At 42.0% G+C, this 18,823-nt stretch overlaps 2 protein-coding genes across 2 annotated transcripts; both read right to left on the reverse strand.

Annotated features, from left to right (window-relative positions):
* Window positions 1-277: 277 nt before the first annotated feature.
* Window positions 278-9,242, reverse strand: LOC144167184 (uncharacterized). Its single transcript, XM_077696533.1, has 3 exons — window positions 9,068-9,242; window positions 7,042-7,115; window positions 278-1,021 (listed from the first exon to the last, which is right to left on the reverse strand). Exons 1-3 carry the CDS (start codon window positions 9,195-9,197, stop codon window positions 752-754), a joined length of 474 nt encoding a protein of 157 aa, XP_077552659.1. The 5' UTR covers window positions 9,198-9,242; the 3' UTR covers window positions 278-751.
* LOC144168056 (uncharacterized) lies at window positions 9,197-15,408 on the reverse strand. Its single transcript, XM_077697142.1, has 5 exons — window positions 14,902-15,408; window positions 13,598-13,691; window positions 11,982-12,146; window positions 9,297-9,487; window positions 9,197-9,203 (listed from the first exon to the last, which is right to left on the reverse strand). The coding sequence occupies exons 1-5, from the start codon at window positions 15,012-15,014 to the stop codon at window positions 9,197-9,199; spliced, it is 570 nt and encodes a 189-aa protein (XP_077553268.1). The 5' UTR covers window positions 15,015-15,408.
* Between the last annotated feature and the right edge of the window lie 3,415 nt (window positions 15,409-18,823).

An 18,823-nucleotide genomic window follows, 5' to 3' on the forward strand; every position in this document is an offset into this window, starting at 1 on the left:
GAATGGAGTTTTACGAAAGCTTGGGGAGTTTTGTAGGCCTCGCGAGGGGAGTTTTTAGGGGGTTCAAAGGAAGCATATATTTCTTTTGAAAGGAGTTTTTTGAAAGTGGGTGGTTTTATAGGCTCCCGAAAGGGTTTTTTTTAAGGCCACAAGGAAGAATTTCTAGATCCCCCTGCGGGAGTATTGATTTCACACGGTTTTTCTCGGTTTCAGGTTTATTTCAAACGAACTTTTGCACATCAGTACACAGTACACAGAGTGAAAAAAAAAGGTAGGTTGCAGTGATTTACAGCAACAATAAAAAAAAAGTCAGAAACGTAATACGCAATTCTTTTGCACATCAGTACACAGTACACAAAGTGAAAAAAAAAAGGTTGCAGTGGTTTACAGCAACAATAAAAAAAAAGTCAGAAACATAATACGCAATTTTTTTGCACATCAGTACACAGCACACAAAGTGAAAAAAAAAGGTTGCAGTGATTTACAGCAACAATAAAAAAAAAGTCAGAAACATAATACGCAATTCTTTTGCACTCAGTACACAGTACACAAGTGAAAAAAAAAAGGGTTGCAGTGGTTTACAGCAACAATAAAAAAAAAGTCAGAAACATAATACGCAATTCTTTTGCACTCAGTACACAGTACATAAAGTTAAAAAAAAAAGGTTGCAGTGGTTTACAGCAACAATAAAAAAAAAGTCCGAAACATAATACGCAATTCTTTTTGACAACTCAGGATTGAAACTAAAATATTAATGAGTAATATTGACGCGGTAAAAGTTAATCAGTTCCAAAGCCTTCACACGTGGTTTGGTGCTGGCGAGATCCAAAAAGGCATGTTCAACAAACGTCATAACTCTGTGTGCCTTCTTGGGATAATGAATGTTGAAGACCCAGAACGATGCGAAGAGACTGCACAGTCCTGCCAGTAACGACGATGCAGTGAAGACCCGCTGGCCATCGATGTGGAGGCTGACTTCCCCGTTGTCGGAATGAAGGCAGGGGGTCAAAGGAACGTCTCCCTACAAAAGCAAAAAAAAAACCATAAAATTCAAAACAGACATATGGTTAAATGAACTTTAATAATTCGATATAGTAATAAAATTGTTAGCCAACGTTCCCTGCGAATTTCAGTACTTAAATTAGGAATGCAAAGTCTTCATAAAACCATGTGCCAATACATTAACCGTCTTGGCTTTTGCAGCAATAAAAAAGACATTACTACCGCACAATACACTCGAGCACAACTTTAAATGGCACGAGGTCGCGGGTTCGATTCCCGGCCGCGGCGGCTGCTTTTCTGATGGAGGCGAAAAGCAAAAACGCCCGTGTGTTCGAGATTTCGGCGCACGTTAAAGATCCCCAGGTGGTCAAAATTATTCCGGAGCCCTCCACTACGGCGCGCCTCATCGCCTACGTTGCGTCGGCGCGTTAAACACCACAATCTATCTATCTATCTACAACTTTAAATGACAGTGAAGTTAAAATGCAAGTCTCTCTAGGTTGATAGATTAGCTCACGGAGGACACTATTATACTCCTAATACACCTGGCGTTTTTAAAAAATAAGGCTAAAACTAGAAAAAACACGCAGTTTCACCGGAACGGCTTAAATCACCTGACGCGCACAACTTCTTTCTTGGCTGCCCCTGGATGGTGCTACTCGTCCCTACTTGGTGTGGCAGTACCGCTTTCCAAGAGAGGATTCGTTCGACGCCAACACTTGCGGGGCCTCAAAAGGCTAGTGTTTTTTTTCAACGAAGCGCAAATACTGACCACGGGTCCAATGGAGAAGCATTTTGCTTAGTGGCCTCTAACTGCAAATGACAGGGGAGTTTGGGAAAGCATGAGCGATTTGACTAAAACTGGTACAGGGTAATGTTGTATTCAGTTGCTTCTATACTGCTATAAACCACCGTTGCTTCACTTGCTTCCGGTTTATCCTTATGCAAACAGTGACTGCAGTCACTGTTTGCGTCACGTTTGATGAGCATTTGAACAGCAATTTCTCAGCACTTCAAGCATCTTGGCACTAAATCAATGCTGAAATGGCCATGGGGAGGTTCGACTTCCGTTTGAAACCAGCTTGCTGGTTGCCTCCAGTGACTCTTTAAGAACAACAAGTTACCCTTATGCCTCATCACCGCAACCGATTGTTCCTCCGTGCCGCGCAAAAAGTGTATTACTGTGAGTATTTTCAATGTGAAATGAGCCATTTCTGTGATATGTAGGACTGAGTCTCCTATTAATTACTGCAGTGACAACAAACTATGCAAGAAAAAGCAAAAAAGCACACAATGTGACACATTAAGTGCAAGCTGCTTTCATAGTGTGCATTGACATTAGGATATGGCACCCTGGCAGACTGATGCACTACGCGAGATTTTGCCGTACGTATAGAAGGACAGGCAGGAAATGAAAGGTTTTCAATTGAAATACTTTAGACTGAAACAGTTTTCCTGATAGGGACCTAGAACATTTCAGAATGGAAAGAGGACAGTAAGTTGGTTTCAAATGAAACACACCTTCCCATAGCCATTTTAGTGTTGATGTGCTGCCGAGGGATGCTTTTTGCTAAGAATCCTTAATCAAACAATGCATTTCCTTTCTTCATTTTCTTCTCAGCAGTTTCATGATGCAGCCCCTGTTTGCATTAGAATAAACAGGAAGTGATGAGGTGCGCCGTAGTGGAGGGCTCCGGATTAATTTTGACCACCTGGGGATCTTTATCGTGCGCCGAAATCTCGTACACACGGGCGTTTTTGCTTTTCGCCTCCATCAGAAGGCGAAAAGCAAAAACGCCCGTGTGTACGAGATTTCGGCGCATGTTGAATAAACAGGAAGTGAGTCAGGTAGCTGTGATGTATGGCGGTAAAGGACCAACTGAATTCAACGTTACCATGTACCAAGAGGTTTCGTCACTTTCAGCTAAACCAGTCGTGCTTCCCCAAACTCCCACGTCCTTTGCTGCTCTGGACAATTACGATTTTTTTAAAGGAACCCATGATCATCAGTATTGACACTTTGTTGAAGAAAAACACATTGTCCTTTTCAGACTCCGTGAATGTTGAAGTGGCCGCTGCACAATGGCCCCCCCACAATGCCTTCCATAGCCGCACAGCGATCCTTAATTTGTGACCGAGTAGTCGCATTTACGACCAGTCTCAGTAGCCATCTCAGCTTGAAATGTAACCACAGAATTTGTTAAATCCAGTTTCTAAGCACAAAAGTTTCTATTGTACGGTATTCTCCCAACGTGTCGACTGTACCAATGCAACCTGTTATTCACTGAGAGACGACTTGCCCCTAGGAGAGGAACTGGAGGAGCAAGATCGCTATGCTTTAAAAGAGATAGTGACAGGTAGTGTTTGTTTCACTCGTTAGTTTTATGAGAATCAGAATCACGACCACAGTTTTAATGGGTCAGTGGCTTTTGATGAGCAGTGGCTGATGACGATGAGTATGACTAGCCTTGGTATCTCTCGAGATGCAGGAGGGTGTGTTCAGATAAGGACAGTCAAAGTGGTGCCATGACCATTTTTTGTTTGAGATGAAACTTTAATATTCTGTAGAACATTGCATCCCCACCATGGAACTGGCATTAGTTTAGTAAGTAACGCCACAGTTGATTTATTAAAAAATTATTTCGAGCACGATCTGGCCGGGCTACTTTCCACAAAGCTTGGTGTGGCAACTTTAGGCACCTGTAACACCAAGCGAAAATTTTTCCAAAGCCTCTTAATTTTTTTACCAAATATTTCCAAACTTTTCGGCTGCATTCAGAAAAATTGAACTTGTCATGTTTATGTTGTTTGAGAAAATATTTCTCAAACTTAGTAGCGAGAGCAATGTCGTTCAGAAGTGCACTTGTAAAAACTCTTTTTACGTGTAGGAAATGCTAAGCTGTCTGGTTTTTTAGACTTGCTTACCAGGGGCTGCTGAATACTTCATAGCTTGCTCATTGCTCTAGAAGAAAACATGTTCAAAATAAAAGTCTGTAAAGTGCAACGAAAATGAAAATTTGGACAAAAGGGCCAACTTTCGACGTCGTTTTAAAAAAAAAACACTGGTCCTCAATTTTCGCAATATTTACTGAAAATGGTACTAAGTAACTGAGTATTCTAGAAAGCTAAATATGCATTGCATTATTTTTGTTCTAACGTGTAAAAATGAGGTCACATTACACCTTTTTTTTTAATGTCCAATCAACAATTCAGTAGCACTCTGCAGTAAAAAAAATACAAATAATTATGGCTGTATTTAAACATTTTAGGAAAATAAAATGACATATATAAAGGAAACTAACCAGAATAGTCATATTTGCCCATTGTTAAATTTGTTAGTTGCGGGAGGCATTAAAATAATTGAGTTTTTTCCAGCTTGTGTCTTTTGCAGTGTAAAATTGCTGTTTCAATAATATTTTTTTATCCCCTTGCCTTAGCTGTCTCATAAACCCATACTTTACGTTTGTGACGCTGCTTAATCACACATAATTTGTAATTTATCCCATTTACAAGCCAGTAACTACGCTGATGTTACTGAGAATACTTGACGTGCGAAAGTCGTGGCCGAGGGGGTATCTCCATTTCACCTGGTACATGCGAAGTTCTAATAGCAAAAAGTTCGTCTTTTCAACTGTCTGACTTGAAGGCTTCCTGGAATACTAAATTAAATTGTTTTCTGAAAACCATTGTTTTTAGTTCCTAGAAAGATAAACTAACACTACAAAATCTGTGTACCTGTGCTTTGCACACTTCAATGTTAGCGGCAAGGTACAGCTTTCTACTTCCAAGGACCTTCAAAGTGTTGACAAGCACGGTTCAGAACCGTCGCTGATACTCGAAATCGGAGTTGGGTGTACATTTGGGTGTACAGTGTACATTCAAGTTCTTTCGTTTTATTTCGCTATTTCCGTGAGTATGTGTGATGCCGACTACCGGCAGAACATTTTTTTCTTTTAGTTTGTTCTTCCCAAATGTGGCGAATTGGCTATTGTCAAGATGTGGCACGACGAAGTTCTTTAATTTTTAAGGATGTGTCCACGGACTCTTTCGCACTTTGTGTGACTTCGCTTGCAGGTCAACGCCAATTATCATTTATGCGTGTGTTATTAAAGCGAAAATCGGTGAATGCTATTTAAAGAACTCGCTTGATTTCTACCAACCCCAAGCATGCATGGGCCGAATCAGGACTGAGCTCCCACAGAGATTTGTCGCAGTCTTTCGCTTCATCGCGACACAGGTGAACACACATCTTTGCTTCTGCTGTCAATAGTATCCTTGACCATTATTCGCGAAGAATTTCCGTACATCACACTTGAAGGTTCAGACCAGTGTTTGTCGATACTTTGAAGGTCTTTGGAAGTAGACAGCTGCAACTTCCCCTTAACATTGAAGTGTGCAAAGTACAGGTAGACAGATTTTGTAGTGCGATAAAAGTTTGTCTTTCGGACAACTCATAAGAAAATTTATGAGAAGCACATCGATATCTTATCCTTGGGAGCCTTCAAGTCAGACAGTTGAAAAGACAAACTTTTTGCCATTAGAACTTCGCATGTACCAGGTGAAATGGAGATACCCCCTCGGCCACGACTTTCGCACGTCAAGTATTCTCAGTAACTTCAGCGTAGTTACTGGCTTGTAAATGGGATAAATTACAAATTATGTGTGATTAAGCAGCGTCATAAACGTAAAGTATGGGTTTATGAGACAGCTAAGGCAAGGGGATAAAAAAATATTCTTGAAATAGCAATTTTACACTGCAAAAGACACAAGCTGGAAAAAACTCAATTATTTTAATGCCTCCCACAACTAACAAATTTAACAACGGGCAAATATGACTATTCTGATTAGTTTTCTTTATATATGTCATTTTATTTTCCTAAAGTGTTTAAATACAGCCATAATTATTTGTATTTTTTTTACTGCAGAGTGCTACTGAATTGTTGATTGTACATTAAAAAAAAAGGTGTAATGTGACCTCATTTTTACACGTTAGAACAAAAATAATGCAATGCATATTTAGCTTTCTAGAATACTCAGTTACATAGTACCATTTTCGGCAAATATTGCGAAAATTGAGGACCAGTGTTTTTTTTTTTCGACGTCGAAAGTTGGCCCTTTTTTCCAAATTTTCATTTTTCGTCGCACTTTACAGACTTTTATTTTGAACATGTTTTCTTCTAGAGCAATGAGCAAGCTATGAAGTGTTCAGCAGCCCCTGGTAAACAAGTCTAAAAAACCAGACAGCTTAGCGTTTCCTACAGGTAAAAAGAGTTTTTAGAAGTGCACTTCTGAACGACATTGCTCTCGCTACTAAGTTTGAGAAATATTTTCTCAAACAATATAAACATGACAAGTTCAATTTTTCTGAATGCAGCCGAAAAGTTTGGAAATATTTGGTAAAAAAAATTAAGAGCCTTTGGAAAAATTTCCGCTTGGTGTTACAGGTGCCTAAAGTTGCCACACCAAGCTTTGTGGAAAGTAGCCCGGCCGGATCGTGCTCGAAATAATTTTTTAATAAATCAACTGTGGCATTACTTACTAAACTAATGCCAGTTCCATGGTGGGGATGCAGTGTTCTACAGAATATTAAAGTTTCATCTCAAACAAAAAATGGTCATGGCACCACTTTGACTGTCCTTATCTGAACACACCCAGGATGGCAATTCTTATTTATCTAGATGAGAAATCATGATACCTCTTCAGCAACGACATCCCTTTCCTAGCAAACGACTGTTATTTTGAGCCATTATTGAGTGACCAGTGAGCAATCTGCAGCTGAAGCCCAGAATCTGCTTCTGTTATTGTTGTTTGTGCTACACCTGTATGAAATGGATAATTGCCTTTTTGTTCAGCCTGGTTAATGGCCATGCTTTACCCATTTGGAATAACCGTTGTCAACTGCCCATCACATTCGTCGCAGCAAGGCAAATCAGTCTATCAGTTATGCTAAATTTAGCTAACAGCATCCTTTTAACTTCCGATATCTCTATGCTGCACTTACTTCTTTACGCCTAGGCTCAACTGTTACGTAAAACTTACCTCGGTCAAAATGGCGTCAAAAGAATCTCCACACCTGTCGACGATGAATCCCAGCAAGGCACGAATGCCATCCTCTGCAAATATTTTGAAAGGCAGTTTTATAATAAGGCTAAACACCATCAAAATGTTACACTTGCAATTGTGCCAGGATATGTACAATAAAAAAAAAAGTCTCTTGTCATATTTTTAAAAAACATGGCACCATAAATTCCTCTTTCAAAACTGAACTCCATATCGCTGATCTATAATAGAATATAAAACAAGCATTCACCCATTGCAATGCTTGCTTGTAATACTTTGGAATACAAAGATAGCAGTTTTACTGCTCCTGAAAAGCATGTGCTTAAAAAGCCACAACGAACCTTCTAAGCAAGCAAGCAAGCAAGTCGGCAGGCAAGTGGAAATATGTGAGTGTCTATCAACAACAGAATGGAAGGAATCAAGCCATCAGTTGTACCCATGCCAGCAAGAAGAGCACGTTTTAGAAGATTCAATGGGAGCTCAGGTGTCTTAGTACAGACAGCATGACCCAGCCTGTTTGTACTACCCAAAAAGAACCCCAGCCTGAATTCAAACCCACACAGAGCGATACCACATGCCTAGTGCTCCATATTGACTAAGCTATGGGCACATGCACAACCCCTCAGAGATAACACATGTACATGCCAAGGCCTATCCAATGTTGCACATTCCTGTTGACTTGTTCACCTTTAGCACTCCGAGGTGCCTATCTGAGCATTTCTTGAACAATGCTTGTGCAGTAAGCATCCCTCTAGTAGGCACAAATATCTGATCACCAGCGAATGCATTCCTTCAGGCAGCAAAAGCAATCACACATGTGTGGTCGTGCTGAAGCTGGTCTGCTACTTCACCCTGCAAAGGGCTTCTCATACCTAGGTTTTACGCCTCATGATAAAATATTCAGTTTATTTTATCTCGTTAGTACCTAGATCAGTGGTTCTCAACTATGAATGTACTGTGGAGCTTTCTCAAGCTTGCAAAACAATGGAAGGCTCCACGATGAACTATATAGATCCAATTCGTAATGTAGAGGAGTTCGCAAATGCAGCTGAGGTCACCCACGCAATTTAATGTCTGCCTTTTGAAGCTGACTTCTATGCTGATGCATCTCTAATTGCCAAAAGATTTGCTCTTGCAACTAACAGTTGCCCAAACACCTATATTCTGCCTCTTGTGTGTCTGGCTTTTTGCACCGCTGGCATGTTGTGCAAAAAGCCAACTTTAAAAGATGCGCTACATGGAGAAAAATAGTCTTATGCAGCAAAGCCACAGCAATGATTGGGGGGAAGAAAGAGCTTGGGGAAGGCTTTGCGGACCCCTGAAAGGCCCTTGGGGCCTACGCACACCCATTTGAGAATCAGATATAGATTAACCCCACCCATTTTTTTCCTGCCTGTAACTAGTCAGATTTTGTACAGGTGTACCTGTCATACAGGCATAAGCAGCTACAGCTGCAGTGAAGCATGGTAAGCCAACATGCGTATTGCATATGCGCTACTGGGAAGTTATTTTAATTTTATCAACTTTACTGAGCTGAACACAGTCTCTACAAACTAAGAAAATACAGGCATGCCATTCCAGGCACAAATCCTGACGGGGCTCAGTTTTCACTGTACAATCGAATTGTGATGACCCGTCGGCAACTGGCCAACTGATTTTGCCAGCACTGTGGTTGGCAAATCGGTGAGGTGCGCAGTAAAGCCAATTAAAAAGAGTACATGTCATCAGAAATGCCACAGAAAATCAGCAAGGCAGATGCAGAAAGGAGAAAACATTTTTGAATTGGTTTTCCTACTAAATAAATCCACATAAACACACCTAATATGGTAGAAGCTTAGCCTAGGAACTCCAGAGTATAATCTACACAAGTAATCTCACAATGCTTACGACCTTTTAACAGCTACCTCAAAAATATACCAATGAAATTTTATTGCCTATCACCTGAAAGACAAAGTTTTCAATGACATAAGCGAATATAAAGCACAGAAAAATGCGCCAAGCTTACCTTCTGCTGCCTCAATGAACAAGGCAACCTCTCGTTCAGTGCCATACTTCAGAACAATATCAGACAGAGAAGCGAAGCCTGCTTCCATTTTATCGGCGATTTGCCTCTGAAAGACAACTTCAAACTCCATCAGAAGCTGAAAAGAAATAATAATAGAAATTTAATTCATTATGCATTACACAACATGCATTACCCCAAATGTAATTGACGTACCGTGGACTCTACACACAAAAAAGGAAACGTAGTTAGCGCCTCCTGCAGGGTCATCGTTTGCAGCTGCTTGTGCCTCCTGTTCGCTGTTGCAAGGAGACGCTGACGCTTTGCTTCGTCCTCTGTGGTGCCAACATTCTCCTCAAGCCATTCGCTGTGCCGCATCATAGCTTCCTCTGTCTCACCATACACGACAAGGTGACTTGAGTTCTGCAAGGTAAAGCCACATTGAAGCTTGAAAAATGCACTGATTGCATGACCAATGGCAGAGAGGGCATTATGCCACTGTGTATGCCTCAGCTTGTTCTTTGGCAATGCATGGAACAATACTTGCTCTGTAAAAGCAGTGCTATGAGGTTTGTCTAGCCCATTTCTGCAGCCAACCACATGGGAATATTCAAACCCCGCAATGACGAAATTCCACGAGCACGAAATTCCCGCGGCAACAAAATATTTCTACATCCCCGGCGAACGTCCATGGTGGCGACGAAATGTTTTTGGAAAGCGATCCCACGTTAGCGAAATTCGCTGCAAGTCCAGTTGGCATTTTACCTACCCATTTGAGGCTAACAGTGTCCAAAAAGTGCTTAAGTGTGCTGTTTTCGGACCCAATGTGCGTAAACTTTTGCCTCAGCATGCCTGCACGGCCACCACCATATTTGTTCACAAAATGAACCGTGCAATGGGCCAAAGAGACAGCCTTGCGACATCACCACCAGGGGGCAATGACTTGCCTCCATGATGGTGACATGATGGCTCGTGACATGATGCCAGCGACAAGACAACTTGCGGCATGGCTAGGAACCATTGCACGGCTTTGGCTCAGGCCAGGGCTACGCTAGCCCGCTACTGCTGAACAGCGCGGATGCGTTTGTTGTGTGTGTCGCGATTGGCACATTTGCTCTCAGTAAGATGCCTCCGCCAGCCTGAAAGTGGAAGTTTTTATCGCCGCAAGATAAGGCAGCCATCATTGCCAATTCAGTGGTCCAAGTGGAGGAAGGGAGGATAGCGTCAACGAGCTCTGAACCACCCTGCAGCTTGCTCCACCATTTTGAGAAGCATGGACGCCATTCTTCAATGGTGCACATGCGCAAAACAAAAACACTGATGGCGTGGCCTCTGTGGAAGTCAACAAAGCGATGCTCACATAGCTTTGTGGAAAGCATTGGAACAAGGAGGTGCCACTGTCTGTCAAAGTTCAACAGCAGAAGAAGCTGGACTTTTCCCTGCATGCTCGCACATACTCGGTGCCGAGAACAAGGGAGAGAAACGTGCGGAAAAGCAGAGCCCGCAAAATAGTTTGGATGCATTTGATATGATCCCGTCGTTCTTAGGCGCACACAACGACCAGCAACGAACCACTTCTGGTGGCGTGAGAGCTGAGCTGTGAAGTTGCAGGAAGGTAAGGCTCGCAAAGTAATATAACCAGTTTTCGATAATAAATTTTTGGTTTGTGGCTGACTTTCCTGTTTTTTTTTCATTTTTGCAGTAACTAAATTCTCCCAAAGGTGAATTTTTTGGCTTTCACCAGCGATTTCATTATTGCTGGATTCGACTGTAGCGGGGCATAGCGATTCTAAAATACTACCTATGAGCGACCAAAGACAACATTGAAATCCCTGCACACGTTGCACTGAACAAGACAATGTAGACAACTCTACAAAAAAAATTTTTAAAGGGTATAAACACAAGAACTACACTCCAACACATATACTTGTTGCCAACACCACTAATGTTTTTCCTAAAGGAAGATAACACTGGCACAAATGCTAGAGCATATGCATGAACCTTCAAATCTTGGCCATCATCCAATCACATCCCAAGAAGAGTTTGTGTAGTTCGTCACTGGTGTAGTTGCTGCAGCCAGCACAGATTTCACAAATTTTTTTCTCTTTTAGGCTTTATAAATTAAATACTGCTTTTAGCAACCGGACAAACTAAGTATATTTATTCAATTCTAGATTTATAGTTATGCCATCAGATGATGAGGAAAATGGCAGTTGTGCATAGCATCGTGAACTGGCATCTGCGATAATGACAAAGCTTGGTGGGGCATGCTACTTGGCCTGGTCTGACCCATGGCCACCTTGTACATTCCGTACATAGATCGTTACATCTTTCATTAATTGTTTGTGTCACCATCCTGCTGCCACATAACAATATTTATATTTGAAACTGGATAAACGCTGAAAAGCATGTTTATTTGATAAGCATATTTATCACAAGCAGAAGTTTCACAAACTCCCTTGAGTGTTTCTTAACATGCACCAAATCCCCGACCCACGGGCATTTTCCGTGGTGACTTGGCAGCCACTCAAATACAACGTCGTGACCATTCACATAAGCCTGCTGAAATTCTTTCCCAGGTCTTTCATCAAAGTGAGAGGACAGTAGTGCAGTACTGCTTGCAAGCTTTCTAAGGAACCTGTAGAATTTAAAAAGACTTTGGGAGTAGCCTCAATAATATGCTCAAGAGCACCATAAATGGCTAGCGGCCACAAAACAAACACTCAAGTAATTTTTGAGTTTTAGTAAAAACTGTTCACGAGAGTAGAATTTTGTAGGTCAAGTACAATGGCTAAAATACTGTTTATGGCGCCTATAGGCTTCCCTTTTTGTTCTCGTAATGTCTTGATTTTCGACATACAATGACAAACACCAACAAGCTAGAGAGCAAATTAACGAGGCATGCAATAGAACTTACAACTAGACGACAGAGCTTCTTGTTCGGTGGTTCGGTGTCGGAGCCAGTTTCCTTCTGTGTCTTATGGTAGTACTTTTGCTTCCGGGCCAGCATTGCTGCTGAGCAATTTTCAATTTTTTTTCGCGCATTCTTAAACTTGTTTCGAAGGCATCGCACCCACGAGTCCTGTTAAGAAATGAAAGAAAACAGTTTTAACCCTTTCACTGCCACTCCTCAGACAACTTGGAAGATCACACACATGCACACCCTCTGCACCACCTAAGCATGCTCATGTTGCCTTTAGACATTTTGTGTACAAAAATGTCGCACCACCTCTTGAAAGTTCACTAAAACCCATACAACAAATACGGTAAATTTCGGAAAACAGATGGGATGCTTATAGCATGATAGTACTGGTGAAAAAATGACACACTAGAAAGAAGACACAGACAGGCTAATCTTTAAAGGAGTAGTGACATGAAATTTCAAAGCTGAGATAGCTACGTAAAATGCTTCCTTTTTATCAGGAGATATCAAGTTTCAACAGTAGCAGTTCAGTATAACATATTTTAAATCAATTTTAATCTCTGCCCACACGAGAAAGCCCAGAGCGGGCCAGCACGACGTCATCTGCTACTTGCCCCAAACTACCGACGTCGGGGCTCCCGTGACGTAGCCGACATGATGGCTGCAGTTGGCACGCGCTGCTAGTGTGTACACGTCATGGTTTTGGGACTATCATGCTGCCCGAGTGCGCGGGGATGGTGAAGACCTGGGCCGGTCTCGTTGAGTGCATGCACTTGCTTGCATGGCGCGTCCAGACCGGTAGCAGCGACGCGACAAGAATGGTGACGTCAGGTGCTACCTCCGGTCATGGCAGCCGCTCGGCGTTCGTTTTGTTGAAACCGAAACTGACACGAATAAACAACGCCGTAAATGACTGTTTACACTGCGATCGACTGTCTAATGTGCCATTCTTTGATTAGTGGGCTAATGGGCACCCATAGCATAAAAAAAAATTCAACACGAAAATTTCGTGTCAGTACTCCTTTAACAAAAAGTTTACAGTTCTTGCAGGCCACTGTAGTGAAATACTAGCACAAAATTACCAAAGACAAAGATGCAAGGAAAACCTGCAAGGGAGTTAGGATTCACTGCAAAAATACTTAACATTAGGGTAAATACTGTCTAGAAGTTAAGTATGTGAACACACACATGCATGCATGCACATGCACATAGAACAATCAAATTAGTATGAAGTTATAAAAGCTTCGTACGAGAACTGTAGTACTTAGGACAGTTATGTTCTCAGGTAACGATTTCCGGAGACTAGTACTTCAATGAAAGAACTGGAGAATTGCTTGGTTTTGTAAGCAGTATAACATTAGAGCAAATCGTCCTTCAGAATACAAAATTCCTGATAATGAAAGAAATATCACGTGGTCGGGTCAAATTTGATCATGCCGTGATATTAAACCAAGGTGCCAGATTTTTTTACCGCCACCAAAACTACAATAATGTTCTATAAAAGTGCTCTTTATCCTCAGCAGACTGCAATGCTGCAATAAAGAGTAATTTTAAACCAGAACTGTGAAACCGGATAAATTGGCTGAAAGATTTTAAGATGGAGTGCTCACCAGACCATTCCGACCATCAAGACGATCGATAAGGTGCGGGTAGCGACTGACAAGCTGCTGAGCAGCAGTCTGGTAAAGTTCATGTGTTGGGTACCTGCAACACAAGATCAAAACAAGATGCGCAGGGCCCAGAAAACAAACAATTCACACAGCCATTGCCAACTTACTAAAAAACATTGTCTGCGTATCTGCCTACTTTGGACAAGATAGTGGCCTCAGCCCAGTACCAGCATTTCGACAAGAAAATTGTCCTGACGAAGGCATGTCTTGTCAACATGTTTCATCGCTTTCTCTATGACGATATAGAAGTCTATATATACGTAGCCTAGCGTGATTGAGAATCAGGGGCTCACTGAATGAATACGGAAAGGAAAGCCAGCCATCTAGAATGCCAAGGAAGACGTAAGGAAGTAGCTTGACATCTTCTTTTGTTTGTAATTTGGGGGAGGGGGGAGTGCAGATTAAGGTTTATCTTTTTTTTCCATACTGCTGGGAAAGCTTGTGGAGAAAAGCACCCATTTAGAGCAGAGACAAAACCAACACGTTGGGATTAAGGGAATGATGCCTTGCCCATTTGGATTACTATAAGTACAACTGAGGCGTTTTTTTTTTAATGAGCCAGGTCCAGAAACCAAAACTAAGTCGGACAAAGCTGCAGTGACGAAGAAAACTCGGCACCTTTCCCCTAGGAAAGAAAGGGGTGTAAACATGTACGCAGATCACAGTTCGTATTGAAAATGAGCCAGATCCTGCTGTTTCATGGATCAAAATGTCCCGAATCCTCTATTTATATATTTATATTATACTTATTGGAAAGGAATTGCCGCAGCAACAATTCAAAGTAAGAACAAACTAGAAAGGAGAGCTCTCATTCATGCAATCTGCTTTATATACTAGTCACTTCATTCTAAGGCCTTAGAATGGGTCAAAAGCTAAAGCAAATCACCACAGGTGACGTAACGCTCACAACAGACAATTACCTTTCCTCTGTATGGCTTCGCTCAGGGGCACGTCAATTTTACCTATGAGCTTCATTAAGAAAAGAAATTGTGACAGCCTATTTGTGAACTTACTTTTAGTTTACAGCACCCATCTTTCAAAAGCAAAAACGGCGTGGAAGGAAAGGATAATTTTAGCACCATATGTTTTGTTAACAATGTGTTTGCCAGTGTTGCACAAGTTCAAAAAGACCCAAAGAACACATGGCAAAAATTAGCAAAATGACAAAAAAAAACTCCTTTTGTTCAGCTACCAGACCGCAAGTTGTGTATCTACAAGGGTTACAATGAAGCCGCATAACATACCAGGTAATCTTCCAGCATACTTGAAAAAGCTTGTTCACAATGAAGCGGCGCAGGTTGCCACTTATGGCTGTCTTCCGCTGAAGCACTTGTTCGTAGGGTTGAAGATCTAGCATCCGAAACTCCAAAAAGTCACGTGGATTCTCGAGTGGTACATTTTCAACCCCGAAATGTTGCCTCTCATGGTTAGGAGATGAAGTACCACTCCTGAAAGTAAAGTGAACTCGTTATTCAAATTCCCCGTAAATGGTAAACCTGATTGCATGTATTTAATTTGCCCGAGTTGCACACTGCTTACCCTCCACTGCTTAGCAAAGACTCTGGTGAGACAAAACTGCTGCTTGGGCTGCTGGGACCAGAGTCACTGCTAGGGCTGCTGGCACTAGTTGGCTGCATACAAGATCTTTTGGTGAGGTAAGATTCTTGGCCAAGGTTGATAATGTTTCATCATTTTTCCCACATGCAATCTCATTATACGCAACGGTTAGTGCAACACAATCTTGTCTAGCAGTAGATTGTGACACGTCAGAATAAGTGTATTGGCATTTGACAATGGGTGGCGGTCACCTGCTGTTGGTACCAACACTCTTGGGGGGGACATGTGCGAAACCATATTCCTGAAGAGTTTTGTTTTTATACTCAAGCATCTACTGAGGCTAAGTTGTTATTTGACATGACTATAATGTTCAATTCATCAACATATCTTCATCTAACAAGTTTTTATGGGCACAGACAAAAATCAGCAAAGTTGAAGGACTGCATGGCCACCTATCAACTTTACAGCATCATCGCCATACACACCATGGAAATGCGGCAGCAGGCAGCCCACAAGTGGCCAGCCAGTAGCAAAGCTCAGGGCCTATGCTAATGCACTGAAATGTCGTGAATACAAACACACTAACTGTAGCAGCAGCAGTTGTATGTTAATCTAGGAAACAACAGATGTGTGAAAACCAGTGCCACTGCTGCATAAATTTTTTGGCATGACTTTAATGCGAAAATCCTTGGCAGTGAAACAGGACTTTCTTCCTCAGACACCATACGGCACATAATAAAAAAACAGTTATTCGATGCTTGAGCACATAGCTCATGCTTGTAAGTAATTGCCACTGTTTTATGTCATTGTAATCAAATGTAACTGGAGCAATATGGGCAATACTCACATCCGTTGCAAAGGCCACCTTTCGTGACAGCTGAAGCTTTGCTTTGTTTGGCACAGTCTGCCCGACCTCAAGGTCGATGTAATCATCAACCTCGGCATCATGAATCAGAATCTGCAGAAAAAAACTTATCACAAATACTGAATTTAAACACAGTTTAAAATTGACTTCAGTAGTGCATGCAGGCCCATTTGTTACATGTTTCATTACAAGCTGATTTGTAACAGGCTGTTCGATCACAGAGATCAGTCGTTGCAGGACAGTGTGCCATATGGGAAAGTTCTATGATTGGAAAAATATTTGCCTTTTTTTTTCCCCACAGCAATGAGAATATAGAATCGAGTGAAACACAGCTAACCACATTCTAACATTGCTCAGATTGTCACACTAAGGCACAAGCATGATAACTAAATAATATATTTTATAGTAATAGTTGCTTGTAGCCTTGTTAATAAACATCAACACATGTCATAATTGACTTAGGAAGGCTTATTTATACACCTCACAAAAATTTTTGCCAGTTGAAATTGCAACCTCAGTGTTGAAAACCTTCCTATCCATGTTGGAGACCAAATATGTCCATTGTTATCCTTAACAACAGGGTTGGAGTATCTACAATGGCGGCACTACGTCAAGGTACCAACTTTGTCAAAATAGAGGATAAATAAGGTCGTTCACAGAACTTCAGATTTTAAGGTAAAATTAGTACTACCAAGTGCAATGCTACAAATGATTTTCCTTCTATGCCCCACAGACATTTGTCATGATAAAGCACTCAAATTTACTCATAGAATGAAATGAAAAAATTTTGTTACTCTGAAATACATTAACCTCGCTGGGAGCTTCTATAGGCAACAACTGTTTGCCGGACCCTGACCATCATCCTGATCATTTTAGGCTCTATTCCCAGACAGTACGTGCGATTGACCATCTCTGAGAGAGAGAGAGAGAGAGAGAGAGAGAGAGTAAACCTATTTATTGTTTTCTAGGGTTCCCCGGAAAGCAATTCGGCGTTTCTGGGCCATATTTAAACATCTTATACGGCTGTAACAACGTCTGCAGAGGCAATTTAGCCGCATAATTTGTTTACGCTGGTAAAGTGCGGGAAATAAATATGGCAGTGGGGAAGCGAGTATTTTCAGAACGGTAAACAAAAGTAGCAATATTTTGTTCATGTTCAAGGACTTGTCGCAGTGTGTGGCGGTCTATGTAAAACTACATTCTTAGGCTGATTTGGAAGGGCATACAGAGGGCATTTATTTCTGAACGTTTAATCGGCGCACTTTTAGTTTCAAGCGAGAAAATATTTCTTATATTGAGCGGCCCCCAAGGCCTCCGTCGGTGGTGCGTAGGTTCGCTTCACTGCATGCACCGTGAGTTCCCAGGTGCGGCGGCCACGCTGTTCGAGGGAGCGTATGTTTTTTCTCCTTCGGCTGTTGTCGGCTTGGTGAAAGTGATTCCACATGCATCTTCGGTCCTCCCGCGGTGCCGCACACGAAGGGAAAAGCAGATGCCGGAAAGCCTTCGAAGGGCGACGTCCGCCGTCAATTAGTGATAGTGTGGCGTGGCAGGGAGGAAACGTACGTAGCTGGATCGCAGGTGTTCGCTGCAGACTAGAAATACATTGTTAGGTTTTGCCGAATTTCCGGATAAGTTAGACGCATTAAAATGTCTCAATTAGGCTGCACCCCTATTGAAGGATGATCAGATGACTCGTCATTTAGACTTCGCAAAAAAGAATTTTCTCGTGCAAGACCAATGACCTTGCACGAGATTTACCGCTAGCAGTACGATTATAGGGATTCCCTAATTGTACCACTGGGCAAATACGCAAGCTACGGTACTTCCCTTCGATTGTTTAGAAAAAATAGGCCGTTTGTGAAAAACCACGTGCAGTGCTTCCGGGACTAATTTTCTGGGCAGCAGAAAATTCGTGTTTTAGGCCATTATAATCCTCAGCCTGAAAAATATATATCCACGGTCGCTGTCATGCGCGGTCAAGACAGTTTGAAAGCACTGCACGTGGTTTTTCACAAACGGCCTATTTTTTCTAAACAATCGAAGGGAAGTACCGTAGCTTGCGTATTTGCCCAGTAGTACAATTAGGGAATCCCTATAATCGTACTGCTAGCGGTAAATCTCGTGCAAGATCATTCGTCTTGCGCGAGAAAATTCTTTTTTGCGAAGTCTAAATGACGAGTCATCTGATCATCCTTCAATAGGGGTGCAGCCTAATTGAGACATTTTAATGCGTCTAACTTATCCGGAAATTCGGCAAAACCTAACAATGTATTTCTAGTCTGCAGCGAACACCTGCGATCCAGCTACGTACGTTTCCTCCCTGCCACGCCACACTATCACTAATTGACGGCGGACGTCGCCCTTCGAAGGCTTTCCGGCATCTGCTTTTCCCTTCGTGTGCGGCACCGCGGGAAAACCGAAGATGCATGTGGAATCACTTTCACCAAGCCGACAACAGCCGAAGGAGAAAAAACATACGCTCCCTCGAACAGCGTGGCCGCCGCACCTGGGAACTCACGGTGCATGCAGTGAAGCGAACCTACGCACCACCGACGGAGGCCTTGGGGGCCGCTCAATATAAGAAATATTTTCTCGCTTGAAACTAAAAGTGCGCCGATTAAACGTTCAGAAATAAATGCCCTCTGTATGCCCTTCCAAATCAGCCTAAGAATGTAGTTTTACATAGACCGCCACACACTGCGACAAGTCCTTGAACATGAACAAAATATTGCTACTTTTGTTTA

Source organism: Haemaphysalis longicornis, unplaced genomic scaffold (genome assembly GCF_048455015.1).
Source record: "Haemaphysalis longicornis isolate Haplotype H1 unplaced genomic scaffold, Haemaphysalis longicornis Haplotype H1 scaffold_2, whole genome shotgun sequence".
In the NCBI taxonomy this organism is placed as follows: Eukaryota; Metazoa; Arthropoda; class Arachnida; order Ixodida; family Ixodidae; genus Haemaphysalis; species Haemaphysalis longicornis.

Coding starts and splice junctions, on each gene's coding strand:
- LOC144167184 (XM_077696533.1), bottom strand. CDS start 9,197: ATGGAGTTTGAAGTTGTCTTTCAGAGGCAAATCGCCGATAAAATGGAA. Junction 7,116..9,067: donor GTTCATTGAGGCAGCAGAAG/GTAAGCTTGGCG, acceptor AAATATTTGCAG/AGGATGGCATTCGTGCCTTG. Junction 1,022..7,041: donor TTGACGCCATTTTGACCGAG/GTAAGTTTTACG, acceptor TTGCTTTTGTAG/GGAGACGTTCCTTTGACCCC.
- LOC144168056 (XM_077697142.1), bottom strand. CDS start 15,014: ATGCTAGATCTTCAACCCTACGAACAAGTGCTTCAGCGGAAGACAGCC. Junction 13,692..14,901: donor GTATGCTGGAAGATTACCTG/GTATGTTATGCG, acceptor CTTGTGTTGCAG/GTACCCAACACATGAACTTT. Junction 9,488..11,981: donor AGAAGCTCTGTCGTCTAGTT/GTAAGTTCTATT, acceptor TTTACCTTGCAG/AACTCAAGTCACCTTGTCGT.